This window comes from Amblyomma mixtum, chromosome 2 (genome assembly GCF_055824585.1).
Source record: "Amblyomma mixtum isolate Tamu chromosome 2, ASM5582458v1, whole genome shotgun sequence".
In the NCBI taxonomy this organism is placed as follows: Eukaryota; Metazoa; Arthropoda; class Arachnida; order Ixodida; family Ixodidae; genus Amblyomma; species Amblyomma mixtum.
The window spans coordinates 304,328,080-304,343,038 of NC_143013.1; the positions used below are offsets into that span (position 1 = coordinate 304,328,080).

A 14,959-nucleotide genomic window follows, 5' to 3' on the forward strand; every position below is an offset into this window, starting at 1 on the left:
ATGTTTCTTAAGCACGAGGTAGCAGTGTACCAGCTCTCCAGTCTCGATAGCGTTTCGGGTACCAGCTTGACGCCGAACAGGATCAAGCTCGATAGGGATTTAAAATGGCTGTGTATCAAAGGAGCACTAAATTCGATCCTAATTCGATTACTGCATCGCAAATCTCCTGCACTATCGGTATTATGCTCTGTCTCTGCAGTGACCACATTCTATACTGTTTCTCATCGAAAATGTCAATCGATCAGACCACGAATGATTTTGCACAACTTGCTCCTTTCGTGAGCGCATGGTAGTTTCCCTGTGCGTCAGCGCTTTCTTTCTTTAATTATTCATTCCTTTCTTCTTTCCTTCCGTTATTTATTTCCTTCTCTCTCTCTTTTTCGTTCTTTCTTTCTTTCCTTCTTTCTTTCTTTCTTTCTGTCTTCAAGGCGGTTGTATGCAGGCAGTTTCCCGCTTTCCTGCCTTGGCGCCATGCGCCAGTGACGCGAAGAAAAGAGACGACTTCCAACTTTGGCAAGTCCCTTGGTATCGGGTTCATCCCAAGGTTTTTCACTTTTAATGTCTCGCTTGAAACAGGTTCATCTTGTTTTGTGAACGTGGCGGCGCACACAGGACGCCTGCCGCCACGTGGAAATAATTTAAAAACAGAATTCGGACAACAAAAACACACGGTTTGATACTGTCGCCGCGCAGAACCACGCGCACACACTCGGAGTCCTTGAGGAGTCCCAGCGCTCGGGAGGCGTGCGTCCCGCGCCCGTTGTTTTTCTTGTTTTCTATACAGTGAACGCGCACACTTAACAAACCACACGAAGAGCATTTGGTTTACGGAACGCTTGAACAGAGCCTCTCGCGTTGGCTCGCTCGAAATGAAGTGTGTGGGTGTGTATGTGCGTGTGTTTATACTGGTTTTGTGGTCACGAGGGCCCGCGCGACGCAGTCGCTGTCGGCGAGGCGCAAGCGTTAACAAGTAAGACGGAGGAAAATGCCTCGCACTGCAGAAAAAAAAGTAAAAGTGAGAACAGCGAATCAACGCGATGTGCACCGATTGACATGTTGGTGGAGCATAATTGCGCAGGACGGCCAAGGCCAGAGAATACTCGCAACTGGCAGACGTATCAACAAAAAAAAGAGAAGAAAAAGAACCGGCTTCCCAGGCAGTGTATGTATGATCACCGCCACAACGCACCGGTGGAGTGCAAGGCGCCTCACGTAAGCCTAACAGCGACGCACGGGCCCCCGTGAGCACGCGATCTGTACCGTGAACGAGATGTGGAGGGACGCGGAGTGGGACATGAGAGATGCTGAATACTGTCGCCCCGCGGTGCTGTACAGGAAGGAGGGGGAGGGGGTATAAAAAGAAAAAAAAACGAGGGGAAGGGGTGTGGGCCGCGCACTCGTTACATTACAGTCCTGAGGAACGCGACCGTTGAGGGGCCGACGTTACGTGGCCGCCACCGCGACCGGCGCCTCGTCAACGGGCGAAGACGCCCGGTCCTCCCTGTCCGTGGCGGTGCCCATGTCTTCGTCGTCGTGCGGGACGCCTCTCGGCGGGCTGGGGGCGCTTCGGGAGTCGCCCCCTCCGCCCCCGACGCCACCGGAGCTGGCCGGCGACTCGGCGCCGCGACTGTCGGGCCGCGAGTCTTCCTCGTCGTCATCGCCGCCGCCGCCAGTCGCCGAAGGGTGCGGGTGACCCAGGAGCGCACCCGGGTGGAAGGGCCCCATGGCGAAGCTGGGCGGCAGCGCGAACCCTTCGGGCAGCCTGTGGTACACGTCGGCCAGGTTGAGCGGCAGGCCCTGCGGGTCGTAGAGTCTGGTGAAGAAGTCCGACGGCGGGTACGGGAACAGCGCCTTGTCGAGGAACGGGGAGGCGCCTCCCTTCTCTGACGACGACGTGGACAGCAGCTTGCGGTGGAGGTTAAGGTTCGCCGAATGGCGGTCCCTGCTCCGCTTCGACGGGAAGGCCGCGTTGCAGCCTTCGACTGTGCACTTGTGCATCAGCTTCAGGTGCACGTTCTGGTAGTGCGTCTTCACGCCGAAATGGTTCTGGAACACCTTCCCGCAGGCTGTGCACCGCCGGGGATTTTCTTTGTCCACCGGAATCTCCAGCCCGGGACCCACGAGCGCAGCGTCGCGGTACACCGGCAGCAGCGAGGACATGTGCTGGTCGGACGAGGGCGGCGAGCAGTCGCGGAGGCACGGATCGTGCACGTCGCGTGGCACGTCGGCCAGGCCCAGTCCGGGCGCGTGGAAGGACACGCCGCCCGAGGACAGGCTCCGCGGAGCCGTGGGCACGAGGCCCGCGAAGGCGCCCAGCGACAGCGACTCCAGGTGCCGCAGCGGGTTCTCAGCCATGTCCTCCGTCTTGATGCTCGCCGCCGGCGACGTCCTCTCCCCGTCCTTCTTGGTGGACAAGTCTTCGACCGAGGTGTCCCTCTTGGGGGCGACGGGGGAGGTTCGCGGTTCGCTGTTGCTGCTCGGGATCGTCTCTGGCTTCTCTTCTTCCTTCTTGATCGTTGCTGCAATGCCACCGATCTTGCCCTGCTCCACTTCGAAGTTCCAGTGGGGAACCTCGCGCTCGGTTTTGAACTTGATCGGCGGCGGGGACGGCGTCATGTGGCCGTCTGTGTCTTTGTCGTCGAGGTCGTCGTCGACATCGAAGTCTTTGGAATCGTCTTGGCCGTCCGTAGAGATATCGTCCACGTCGTCCATGTCATCGTCTGACTTGGACTCCTCCATGAGGCCATTGTGGTCAATGTACGTGTTGCTCGATGACTCGTCCGAAGTGGCATACTGCAGATCGTCGTCACTGGTGACCGCGGCGCACTTTGTTGGATTTAGCGCCTTGCGCTTGCGTACTCCCTTGTTTTCACTTAGCACAGCAACGCTTGGCCGGGGCTCCACGGCTTTCTCCTCTTTTCCCAAAGAAAGGTTGACGCTGCCCATGTCCCTGCGACGCGGCGACCGGTCGTCCGGCTGCTCAGCCGACGGCGCTCTGTCCTCTTGCTTGCTCTTTCTCGTGGTGAGCCTCAGGGCGCTGTCGCCCGGAAGCGGACAGCTGGACCCGAGCACGGTATGCGGCGAACAGAGGGACGCCAGCTTCTCCTGCACAGCGCCAAGCTTGTCGTGAAGCGCACTTGCAAGGGACGACGGCGGCAGAATGCCCGGCGCACTGGCGTTGTTGAAGTTGAGCAACGTTGACGGCGGAAGCAGCGGGAAGGGATTCGCCGTTCTTCCGTCGTGTGGGCTGATCTTCCGCCTTAGGTTGGGCGTGTGCAGCTTCGGGTTGGGGTTCGCGCTGTGCCTGTTTCGACTCCTGCGCGAACTGAACATCATGTTGCACCCTTCCACGGTGCACTTGTGCATCTCTCGCAGGTGCACCGCGCTAAAGTGGATCTTCAGGGCGCCCTTGTCGCAGAAGGTCTTTAGGCACACATGGCACTGAACCCTGCGCTTTCCAGTGGCAGGGTTAGTGGTGAGAGTGCTCAACACCATCGGGTTCCAGCGGCGCTTCATGGGGTTCGCGGACTTGCGGAGGTGCTTCACTTTGCGCGCCGCGTACACGGAGTCCATGGAACCGACACCCAACGAAAGGTTGATGGCTCCGGCGTCACCCGCCTCGTCGTCCGAGAGTCCCTCGGACAGGCTCAGGTCCGAGCTGTGGTTGGGGTACGGTGCGGTGAAACTGTTGTGGTTGTGTGTGGGAGACGACAGCGGCGTCTTGGGGCTGCTGCTACTGTTGTTGTTATTGTTGTTGTTGTTTTGAGTATGATGGTGGTGACCCTGCATCAGCGTCGCCCCGGGAGCCCGGGCGCTGTCCGTGACGCAGCCCGCGGCGGCGTCGGGGCTTGTGGGCCGGCGGTCCGCTTGCCGGAAGTCGTACGGCTGCATGCTTTGCAACTTGTTCAGCGGCGACGACGAGGAGAGCGCCGCCAGCGGACTAGCCGCCGGCGAGCAACCCACAGCGGGAGGCGACACGGACTGTCCCGAGCTCACACTCGACGGTGGGTGGTGGTGGTGGTGGCGCAGCGACGCACCCCGATTCACGACCATGGTGCCCCGCGAGGCCAGCAGGGAGGAGGCGTCGCCGGAAGACGAAAACTTGCCGCCGAACAGCGACAGAGACGGCTTGGCGGGCACGACTCCGGAGCGACAGCTGCGCTCCAGGAACTTCTTGATGTCCGAGTCCGGCGGACCGTCGGCGGCGGGACTCGCCAGCGGGGCGGCGTCGCTGGTGAGGAAGTGGTGGGCCAGGGCGCGGGTCTCGGCGAACCGCAGGAACTGCTGCATGATCGTCGGCTCCTCGTCGCGACTCGCCAGGCTCCAGCGCTCCAAGACGATGCCGTGCGTATCCTGCGAGACGGGAAGAGCACAAGCCGTCAACAACCGATCCGAGGCACGCCCAGAGCAGGCAAACGCTACATATATGGCGTGGATATATGACCCTCTCCATCCTCATTACCGGTTCCATATGAAGTACTTCTTTTATCACTACATATGTCTGTCTATAACAGAGTTCACGGTGTTTCTACCTTGTTAATTAACTACATGTGAATCCTGCCAATGCTTAATGGACGCAGCCAGCGTTCAAGGTTTAACTAGCTAGAATAAGATGAACGAAGGGTCAAGCCTTCACAAGGAACAGCAGAAATAAGAAAGAAAAAGGCCGTTGCTGCGAACCCTGTATACAATACGCTATGCTTTAGAAGCATTTTTTTTTTTTTTACAAATAGAGTTCGGCCTGTTAGCGCTACAGTGCAAAGACGCAGCGGTTCAGTTGAGCCTCCCTAACGAGATATTGTCTGCAGCGGAGCGTAGAACGAAGGCCGCTTTCTCTCCGATCCTGAAACAGTTGCACATTGTACACAACCTCCTTGCAAAATAACAAATGAGTGTTGCAGTCCACGCTCTACAGTTATAGCCTCTCGCTTTTACTTGTGCTTCTGTTCTTATTCTCTTCGCCGCTCATTCCAAGCGGCTCTGACGCCAGATAGTGCACGGTGGCAACATCCCGAAAGAGGCAGTTTCTGGCTCCGCACTCCTTGAAGCCGAGTTTGTTTCCACCATACGACGAACGTCGGCGGCCAAGGAAGACGTGACGACACAATCCCGTACACTGTAGAATCAAGCACTGCTGTGTGTACAATTAACCCTCTCTCTCCACCACACACGCACGCTGTGCCTGGAACCAAAATCTGCGAAAGGAATTCCGGAGACGTCCGGTATACCAGAGACCGTTATAGAAAATAACGGGGCTGGAGCGGAGGGTTGTGGGGAGGGCTGCAAGGCGACGGCCAGTTGAGAGCGCCGATACCCCGCCGCGCCCGACGCCGATGGCCACGGCACGCGTCCAAACACGGCCGCGGTCTCCAAGGGGAGCCAAAGGGGGAAGAAGGGGGGGTTCTTGCACGCAGCGACGGCCAGCGTCGGACCGGAAGCCCCTCTGCTGCCACGCCGCACGCGCCGGTGACAAAGGCTTTGTTTAACCCCCGGCGCGGAGTTTATCCAGCGCGCGCGCGTGTGCGGACGACGACACACGCCGGGGCAGCGCAGCGGCGGCGGCGCGCGCGGACCCGCTGTTTATTTGCGCGGGCGTGACGACGGCCGGCGAGACAGAGCACAGGCTCTCCTCGAAGACCCCGAGCACAAACCCCCCGTCGTAAATCGTGTACGCGGCGGCGGCGGCCCGGGCTGCTGCCGCCGCCGCTGGTGGTGGTGGCGGCGGTGCTTGCGCGAGCGAGCCAGCGAGGCTCGAAATAGCCGCGCAGCATCTCGTCGTCGTCTTCTTCTCGTCCCCATGCAACGCGCAGCCGCTTTGTGTTGATAAGAGCTGGCCCTCTTCTCCAAATACACGCGCCGCGGCCGGACGGGGCCCTCGCACGTAGCCCAAATATGCGCCGACACACCACGGGCGAGTTGGAAACAGGCGCGTGCGTCCGCGGCAGTGTATACACGAGCCGTTGTCAGCGCGCCCCAGATGTCGCCTGTGGGCCGCGGGGGAAAAGGGCGACCGCGCTGCTGCTGCTCGGTTGGGTCGCGCAAGCCTCGGTGCATGCTTTGCTGCTAGGCCACGCGCCGTCTTCGCCCAGCACGTGCACTCTTCGGTGCGGACGCAGTATTATATACGCAGAGCTTTCTTTCGTCCTCTTCGACACCCCCTCCAACTTTCACCCCCTTGCGCACGCGCTTCGCGGTCGCAATATACAAAGTCTTAGCTTTCAAGTGCGTCGCGCCATCCTGCTGGTGGGGATAACCGTGAATGTTTAAATGTGTATTCAGAGCAGCACGTTCCTTGCCCGGAGAGCGCGGACGGATGCACGTGGCATGCGTGAAGGGAGAAAGATGAGTCGGAAGTCTCTATTCCAGGGTGTCCGTTGAAACGTATCTCAGTATGCAAATAAATGACCGCGTTAGCAGAGTTGGTGCCCCTGTCTTAGCGGTGGCGTTGCGCTTTTTTTGCGCGCAGTGATGATAACCTTGGAGAGCAGCCACCACTCGAATTTGCCTTTTCTTGACAGCGCGTTGTATTGCACTCAAAAAAGGTAGACGTTCCTGCAAGACTGCCCGATAAGTCGACGTCCACTAAGCTGACAAGAAGCGAATGCGTCACTTCGCCCATGGCCATAACAGCCGTTAGGTTAAATAGTACGTGTTTCTGGCGGAGCTGAGCCTGCCTTCAGGATCGGCCCCTGCTTCCGTAACGGATGAATCCTTGCTCCGTGGCTTGAATCTCTTGGATCTTGTCTCGCATAGGCTGTATCCTCGCGAGAAGTTCACAATTTGGACCATTTGCCTAATCCGTGTAGCGAGATTACGTACACAGTATGTCTCATGCTTAGGGGGAACACGCAAAAATGTTTAAACCGGCTCTTCACGCGAAGTAGGTTTCAACGCAAAACAGGAGCACAGCTTCAGGCTTCTCGTTTCGAGCCCACTGCTTTATTTTATTTTATTTTGGCTTCACGGTGAAACCTACTAACTCTTGTTCACTCTAGCTCTCTCTAGTTCTCATTTTTCTCGTTCTTCCTTTCTTCTTTCACTCCCTCCTTTATCCCTTCCCTTACGGCGCGGTTCGGTTGACCACCGAGATATGTGAGACAGTTACTGCGCCATTTCCTTTCCTGAAACCAATTTTCGTTTTTCATTTTCATTCCTAGGTATGACGCATACTGTACAAAAAACCGTGTGCGCGGGTTCAAGTAAGCAAACGTCTGTATGAACTAGTCCACAAGAAAGGAAGTTAGGAAAAGGAGTGCTTCTTACACATGCAGTCTCCTTCGATCGGCCCTATCCGACACGGGTTGGCATTCAGGTGTGTCTGGAAAGTATCCGACCTAGAGTCTGATATATTGACAACCTGCTGCCTTGTGTTCGAGACCACCCCATCTGTGCACGCTTGAATAATTACTGTAGTGCGCATTCTGACTTCGTCATTACTAATGGCGGGGCGGCCAGATCAGCCCATTCCTTTTCCCGCTTACGGCGATTCTATATGGCTATACCGTCGCGTGCGGTGTTAAAGACTTGGAACACAGGGGTTTCTGTGGCACCAGAAAAACTCTGGGTCTTTGTAGGAACCAGTACTCGCTCCCCTCAACTACGGCTGACCACTTTCATATATAAACTGCGTATAAAAATGGGAGCACTGCGCCTATCCCTGTATGTCGATCAAACGTTAACGTATTAACCCATCCAAATATATAGTGACAGCCAACATATACAGGTGTATGAATACAGTTCAAATGCGTCCATGCGGCAAGCGTGATTGTCTCGTCAGCACAACTGTCCGCTGCAACGAACAAAAAAGTCCTAAACTGAAATTGCGCCTGTATGTTAGAGCTGTAAAAAACGCACGCTGGATGTATGCATGAAAGGAAACACGACGCCTAATTAACGACTCCCTTTCGTCTTCTCTTTTCTCAATTTTTTTCTTTTCTAATTTAATACAATCGGCACCTGGCGACGGCGATATGGAGACACAGGCTTCGCGGCACACTTTCTATTGTTGCTCGGCTGCCAACGGCTGGAACCGGTGCCGAGTTTCCATTCACTGCGTCCTCAACACTTGCGTCTTCCCGCAGCTGGTCGTATTGTGTTGCGTCGAGCGCGTGGCGAGACCTCTTCCCTCGGTTAGCTTAATTACGACAAGAGGGCACATCTAACACGCAGCAGAGTCTCGTTACAGCTAGCCCGGGTTTACTGTGGAGCTGTTGATCGCCGTCCTCAAAAAACACGACATAATGAAACAGAACTTGTTTTCGTGTCTACAGGAAAGACATTGCGTCATTTCAGTGGCGAAATTTAATCGCCGTAATAGGTCTGGCGCACTGTAACAGCGCATATACAGAGACTGCTCGAGAATGAATTCAAGACGCATGCACAGAACACCAGTCGAGAAGGGGGGTCCTGTTTGCTACGCCGGAAATCTAAACTCATCACTTTTGCAATTTAAATCTATCCGTTAACGCTCGATATTAGCGTTGTATGCTCTGTAAGCGTTTGTTGGAATCAAAATGCTGGAACCTTCCTTAGCAGGATTTAATTTACAGAGTGATGCGTGAAGTATTGCTTAGTTGTGAACGAGGAGAGCAGGAACGAAAGAACGAACGAAGGAACGAACGAACGAACGAACGAAAGAAAGAAAGAAAGAAAGAAAGAAAGAAAGAAAGAAAGAAAGAAAGAAAGAAAGAAAGAAAGAAAGAAAGAAAGAAAGAAAGAAAGCGAGGGAGGGAGGCATGTAGCATCGATGCTTTCGAAAAGCGAAAAAGCATAAAATTGAGAAGATGCAGACCCTAAGATGCTGAAGCTGCGGTACGGAATATTGTTTATATGTTTTCGCGCGGTGAATGCTGCGTCCACGTTAGTTATAAGGTATAACGGCCAAGTTATGCGCTGATAAAACGGGAGAGAAGCAGCGACCTCCAGACACAGCTTCACAATGCCTCACTCATTGCGGTCACGAGGGCTACTGCTTTGAATACAAAGGATACCGATCAAGTTGATTTTGCATATATACGCGATAGGACGCCTTGAGAGCCTCCTAATGACCTGGAAAAAAGAATGCGCCCTAATTGCATTTCGTAAGCCATTGTCTTCTATTCAACAACGTTGGTTTTAAATCAAAGGTGTGATTACTCATCAACGCCCAGCCGAGCGCAGCCACACGGCTAATGTAGCAAAACGGAAAGCTACACAGCTTTCCTGCGATCATTACAGTTGAAAAAAAATTCACCCTGGGCCGGGACCTGAACCTTTATCCATCGCCTGTACTGTCAAGTACTTTACTCCGTACTCTGACCATCGCCAGTTAATGTCCAGTGTGTAGGCAACAATTGCACGTACATGGGGTCCGGGTAAATGCTAAAGAGTAATTACTCTTCCGAATAGTAATTACCCTCACATACATTGGACTAAAATTAATTTTGTTAGGGAAGCGTCGTACAATTTACTGCAAGGGGAGTCATTACTTGCTGATATAATGAAGATACTCGATCGTTTAGTATCATATAGCATATAGTGTCAGGAATAATTACCATTACCAATAACTACTCAGCTTCTCCAAACATAATACCGTTAAAAGTTCGTCCCTGGCTCTAACCCTAACCCTTGACCATTGCCTGACCGGTGTGGCCGTTCGACCAAATTATGCTCATGGCTTGCTCGTCGAACGAGGCTATAGCAACAACTAGAAGCGGGAACGACGCTGTTACAGCATGCCTATATGGCTATTATGACTATATCAATAAGGGTAAGCAAAAAGATTACAAGTTTTATAAAGCCTAACTTTGATAAAAATTTTCACAAAACTATACAGATTTACTCTGTAGTCTATACGCACGGTGAATGCGAACTGTAATATTGTCTCGATCGCAACGTGAACTGTGCGGTGTTCCCAGACGGGCACAGTAATAATAAGAATAATACACTGTTTAAAACTTTGGCGATGATTTTCAGCAGTGGTATCTATAGGGGGCACAAAGGAGTTCCTTCACGTACAAATGCTTCAGCATTCAGCTGCACGCAGTCCGCTTCCAAACCGCAGTCCACACTCCTATGGGAAGCAGGTAAATCATCGGACGCGCTCATATACGGCGAGTCAAAAAATTTACCGGCAATTTGTTGATATTTCGATTTATGCTGCAGGTCGAGTTCACTGACAGTGCGCGTTCGTGCACTATCATCATGAGAATGTTCGCAACGGGATTAGTTTAGTTTTAAGGGGATTAACGTCCCCAAGCGACTCAGGCTATAAGGCACGCCGCAGCGGAGGACTACTTAAATTTCGACCTCCTGCGGTTCTCTAATGTTCTCAACAGGAGTCGTTCGGCGCTGCCTCCTCTGAAACCACCGCTACGCGCACAAGGTGTCGCTCAGTGCCCCATGCAGCAATGCGAAGACGTCGAACAGTACACGAAAGCGCCGTAGGGACCTTGGATGTTCAGGTTGCTTGCTCAGCGCGCATTAGCATTGAATGGCGTTTCTGCGCGCCAAAACGCCAGCGCCGGCACCGCCGCGGTGTGTGTCGCAGGTAGCGAAATGGCCCGACCGCTCCGTATACCACGCACCGCCGCCCAGAGCGTGCGCTCGGCGAGACGGGCCAAAAGACTGCTCAGCCATGGCCCCGTTACCTTCCCCCAACACCTGTACAGCACCACGCGTGTCCCTTTTAACGACGATCTTGGCGGCGGACGCTTCCGCCGCCACTCACGACCGGGCGGGCGCGCGCGCGCGGGTGGTGAGAAAGCCGGTCTTGTTGGCCCATTTGCGGGACAAAAGCTAATGTCCCGAGCGTGTCGCGCTCCTTAGGGCCGCCGCCGCGGAATGGACGCCGCCGAATGGACGCCTGGCTGCGGCTCGACGCTGACTCGACGCGCCGCAGGACAGCACGCCGGGAGAGGCTTTTGTGCGCGACGACCGCCTCCGCGTGTACTACACCAGGCCGAGTCCCCGCGTTGCGGCAGCTGCCCTCTCCGCGGCAGCAGCGGACAGTGAGTGGCGCGACCTTTTCCCGAGAGCCGCAGCTGACGCGCGTGATGGCTCGCGTCGTGTTCGGATATATGGCGCAAAAGAGGCCCTTCAAAGGGGGGCGCCCACCCCCGACGATCGTTCTGGCGTTGCATTCGCGGGAAGCGCCGCTCTGCTGAGGCGGGCCGCGACAGCAGCCTCTGGTGTAGCGCCGTACGGAAGGACACGACTCAGCGTATGTAAGGGAGTGGACGGCTGAACGCAGTGTCACGAGCGACGCGTACACAAGTGCACTGCAGGTCGGCGGCGGTGCCTTTGCACCGCGGCACGCCAACATTTATGCGACGCCCCAGAGAAGGGCCAGCATATATATGCGCTCATGGTAAGGAATAAAAATTTAACGTCGATATATACGTTCCTACCAGGTAGACCCCTAGTCCAATTGAAGGCTCCTCTCGAGATGACACCCTCACTGGGATGGAAGGGAGAGGAGAATAGGTGCTCGAAAGAACAAGCGAGAGAATGTATGTGCACTAAGTAGCGACGGCTGCATAAATAATCACCGTGCTCCCATTTATTCAATTTTTTGTCATTGTTCGTAAACTGAGTATTGGTTGCTACCACTTAACAATGTAGCATCCATCGTGCCTGAAGTGATAGCTGTCGCCAAGCAACTTTCCTTACTTATACGCTTTTCTTGAGCTCTCAGCTTCACTGTATGCCGAGACCATTTAAGCTGCTCTGAAATGAAGTAACGATATTGCGAAGCCTGTCCTAACTAAAGAAGTTAGCGAGTCGATCGAACGAGCCTGAGAGGGAGGTTGTTTGTAGGTGGGCCTTGAGGTCGATATTGCGGTGATCACAGGCTGCAGAGGGGGAGGGGGGGAGGACTGGCGTTACGATTACGGTCGAAAATTTCTCCGCCGTAGTGACAGTGGGCCGTGAATGCATCGGGAAGTGGCGCGGCACAACGACCGATACCCATCTGTCCGTGAAGAGTGTCGAAGCGGCTTTCGTATCTCTTGCGATTGTCGGCACAGAAGGGGATCCTACAGGTCGAGCCAACGAATCAGGGCGCCGGACGCATGCGCGTCTGAGACTGCTCCTTCCTGATCTTTGCCTCTTAGCGACTGAGCACACAGGAGAAGAAAGAAGTAAAAATGCAGTGGTCTTTCTTAGGCCGCATCCGCCATTGGACAGGTCCCCCGGCCGGCCGGCGGCGAGGACGCGCGGGTCGTCCTCCCGTCGACCGGTCGATGCGTCCAATGGGCGACCAGGTGTGCGACAGCGCGAAAGGAAAGGGGGGGAGCACGACGTCGCCGGAGCAAGAAGGCGACAGTGGCCGCCGCCGCCGCACGGGCCAATGGCGACACCAACCCTCCCGCGGCGGCCGGCCCCTCGGGGAGGACGGCGCTCCTCACGGATGTGCGTCGTCTCCCCCCTCTTACGACTCGCCTTCCTTGCACCCCCCCACCACCACCACTGCTCGCTTTGCGAGAGCGGCTGGACAAGCGGAGAGGGGCGCGCCATTCCTTGCCTCCAAACACGGGGCCGCTACACGAAAAGGACGCGTGCTCGGCCTAACGAAGGATAAAAAGACCGAGGAAAAGCACCGTAAAATCCTCAACACTGAACGAGTAGAGGCAGAGACAACTAAGGGGCGGAATATCCGGCCCAGCTCTCAATAACGTACAGAGCGAATAACACCCTTCCAAACAACAGTACGTTTCGGAATCATTTATACTCGGTCCGGCCTTCAGCGACGCGTCGCTGTCGGTCCTTGTGCAGGCAGGACCAAGAAATGCGCTGTATAACCCAAGCCAAGCAAGATATGGACATATTTCGGCGAGAACACTACCGAAAGCCATTCGTGAAACACCGCGGAGGAAGCGGCTACAAAATGAAAGGGCTATCCGTAAAATCGAGCCGCAGTTTACGTAAAAAAGTTCTCAGGCCTGAACACCTATAGTATTTCGGATGCTAACTCGAACCAGGCTTGAACCTATCCCATTACCCAGTCAGAATTTGGCTTACAGAAGTAAATATTTCCACCATGCATTCCTCGAAGACGTTTCAACCGACAAGAAACCACCACTGCGCGTAACATGTGTTCTCCTTTGTGCGTTTGCAGCCGCAGTCTCTGCGCGCTTCGATGAGCATTCGGGGTCATGGACACTGCAAACAGTGCACGTGTATGCATGGCAGACACGTGGCTGGTAGAGCCACTTGCTTAGCACGAGTATGCACTGTGGGACCGTTTCAACCGTCTCATCCACGGTAGAGGTGATTTTCGCAGCAATGTGGCAAACTATAGTCGTCCGTAGCCCAGTAGATGTACAGTTGCACTCAACGTCACTCGCCTTCTACCGTAGTATCGGCTCCGGACGCAGCATCAGCGGCGGTGGTTAAAGAAGAGAGCAGTCCGAAACCTGCTCCTCTCATCGAAATGATCGGAAATGACCGGACGCCTTGCTACACGTTGGAAGCTGCGTTCACACCTCTCTCCATGCGCGCTGTCCACACAGTTCCGAATCGCTTCCTCGCGCGAGCGTATCGAGACCGCCGGGCACGACTGGACGCGGCGCGGTGGCCTGCCTCGCTCCATTTCGACACAGGTCAATGGCAGGCCGGTGTCCACTAAGTGAATCCGCCGACATGACATCACGCGCTGCGTGCCCGCGAGGCGGGTGTGCGTAAGATCCCTCAGTGAAACCACCGCCACCACCACGGCGAGCGGGTCGTCGACACAGGCGAACGGTTAAAAAGAAAGAAGCGGCGCACACAGGGACAAACCGGCGCTGTGTCAAAACCATGTCGTGATGACACCGCAACGACCGGTGCGCTGTGCACGCCACCAGCGCACTGCGAGGAGGGGGTGCGATCGCAGAACGCTGATGGTTCCGTCACGAATCGGGCATTTACGGCGAGCCGAAAAGCAGCTCGGAGGACATGGCGCAACCGCCGACGCTGAAGCGGCGCGACGCGCGGCCGGATCACACGGCCTGCGCAAACAACCGCGCCGCCGCCGCCGCGCGCTGTCGCCAAGACAAAAGGCGTCGGTGCCGATCGGAGCGGCCTCCTCCGATAATCGCGCCGCGGGCACGGGGGACCCTCCCCTGCCAGGACTGCCGCCGCCGCAGTCATCATCGGTTGTCGTTCGCCGAAGGCACGAAGCCGTCGTCGCTGAGGCGGGGGGACAACGCGCGCCCGCTTTGTTGAAACATGCCCTCCCCCCGCCCTCCCCGCGGCGGTGAAGGGTCCGAAGTGGTGGTGGTGGCGGCACAATGGCCCCTGATGCTATTACGCGGCGTCGGCCAGCGTCTGTCATTACGGCGTCTCAGCTGTCCTCTTTGTTGTCCCATCCTGCGGTTCCGGGATGGACTGCCGCCTGAAAGCGGGGGCTGCTGCTGCGACCAGGCAGCGAGACGGGGGCAACGCGTCTTGCCACGGCTCGTAGAGGTCAGAGGGAGGGCATACGAGGGCGGTGGACACATCCCGACTCTCATTCCTCGCCGATGTACATGCTGCTTGACGACCCCTCTTCCCCCACTGGGTATGGCAGAAAGTATACAAGCACTTTGGGGGCTGGATGATGTCCGCTGGAATTCCATGCACGCTCAGGAACGCCGTATCGCTGTGGTTGAAGTGGCATCAGTGCCCTTTCTCCAGCGCATGGCGCTTCTGACGGCCGCGCATAAACGAATGTGGTACACCACGGGCTGCTGCCAGGGTCTACCGGGATCTTACAGACCCTGTGTAGCTTCTGTCGGCAGGTAGTCCCGCAGATCTGTCCCTCCGCGACGACCGCTTTAAGTTCTTTATATAAACGAATATAAAGAATATAAAGAATATATATAAAGAATATATAAAGAATAGCGGGTGCGGGGCAAGGAACTGACACACGCCGAAGTGTATTCGTTCCAATTCCACATGTCGCTCGATGGTCCTCGTGATATGTCCTGATCGTATAAAAGGATGGTTTAGAAGAACTAAA

The 14,959-nt window shown here is 55.5% G+C and overlaps 1 protein-coding gene across 1 annotated transcript in view; it reads right to left on the reverse strand.

Annotated features, from left to right (window-relative positions):
* Positions 1 to 502: 502 nt before the first annotated feature.
* Positions 503 to 14,959, reverse strand: part of LOC149364759 (zinc finger protein basonuclin-2-like) — a 202,009-nt gene continuing 187,552 nt past the window's right edge. The window contains exon 5 of the mRNA XM_089568752.1: positions 503 to 4,353. Coding sequence (XP_089424878.1) covers positions 1,444 to 4,353 — 2,910 coding nt within the window. The 3' untranslated portion in view covers positions 503 to 1,443. The remainder of the gene's footprint in view (positions 4,354 to 14,959) is intronic.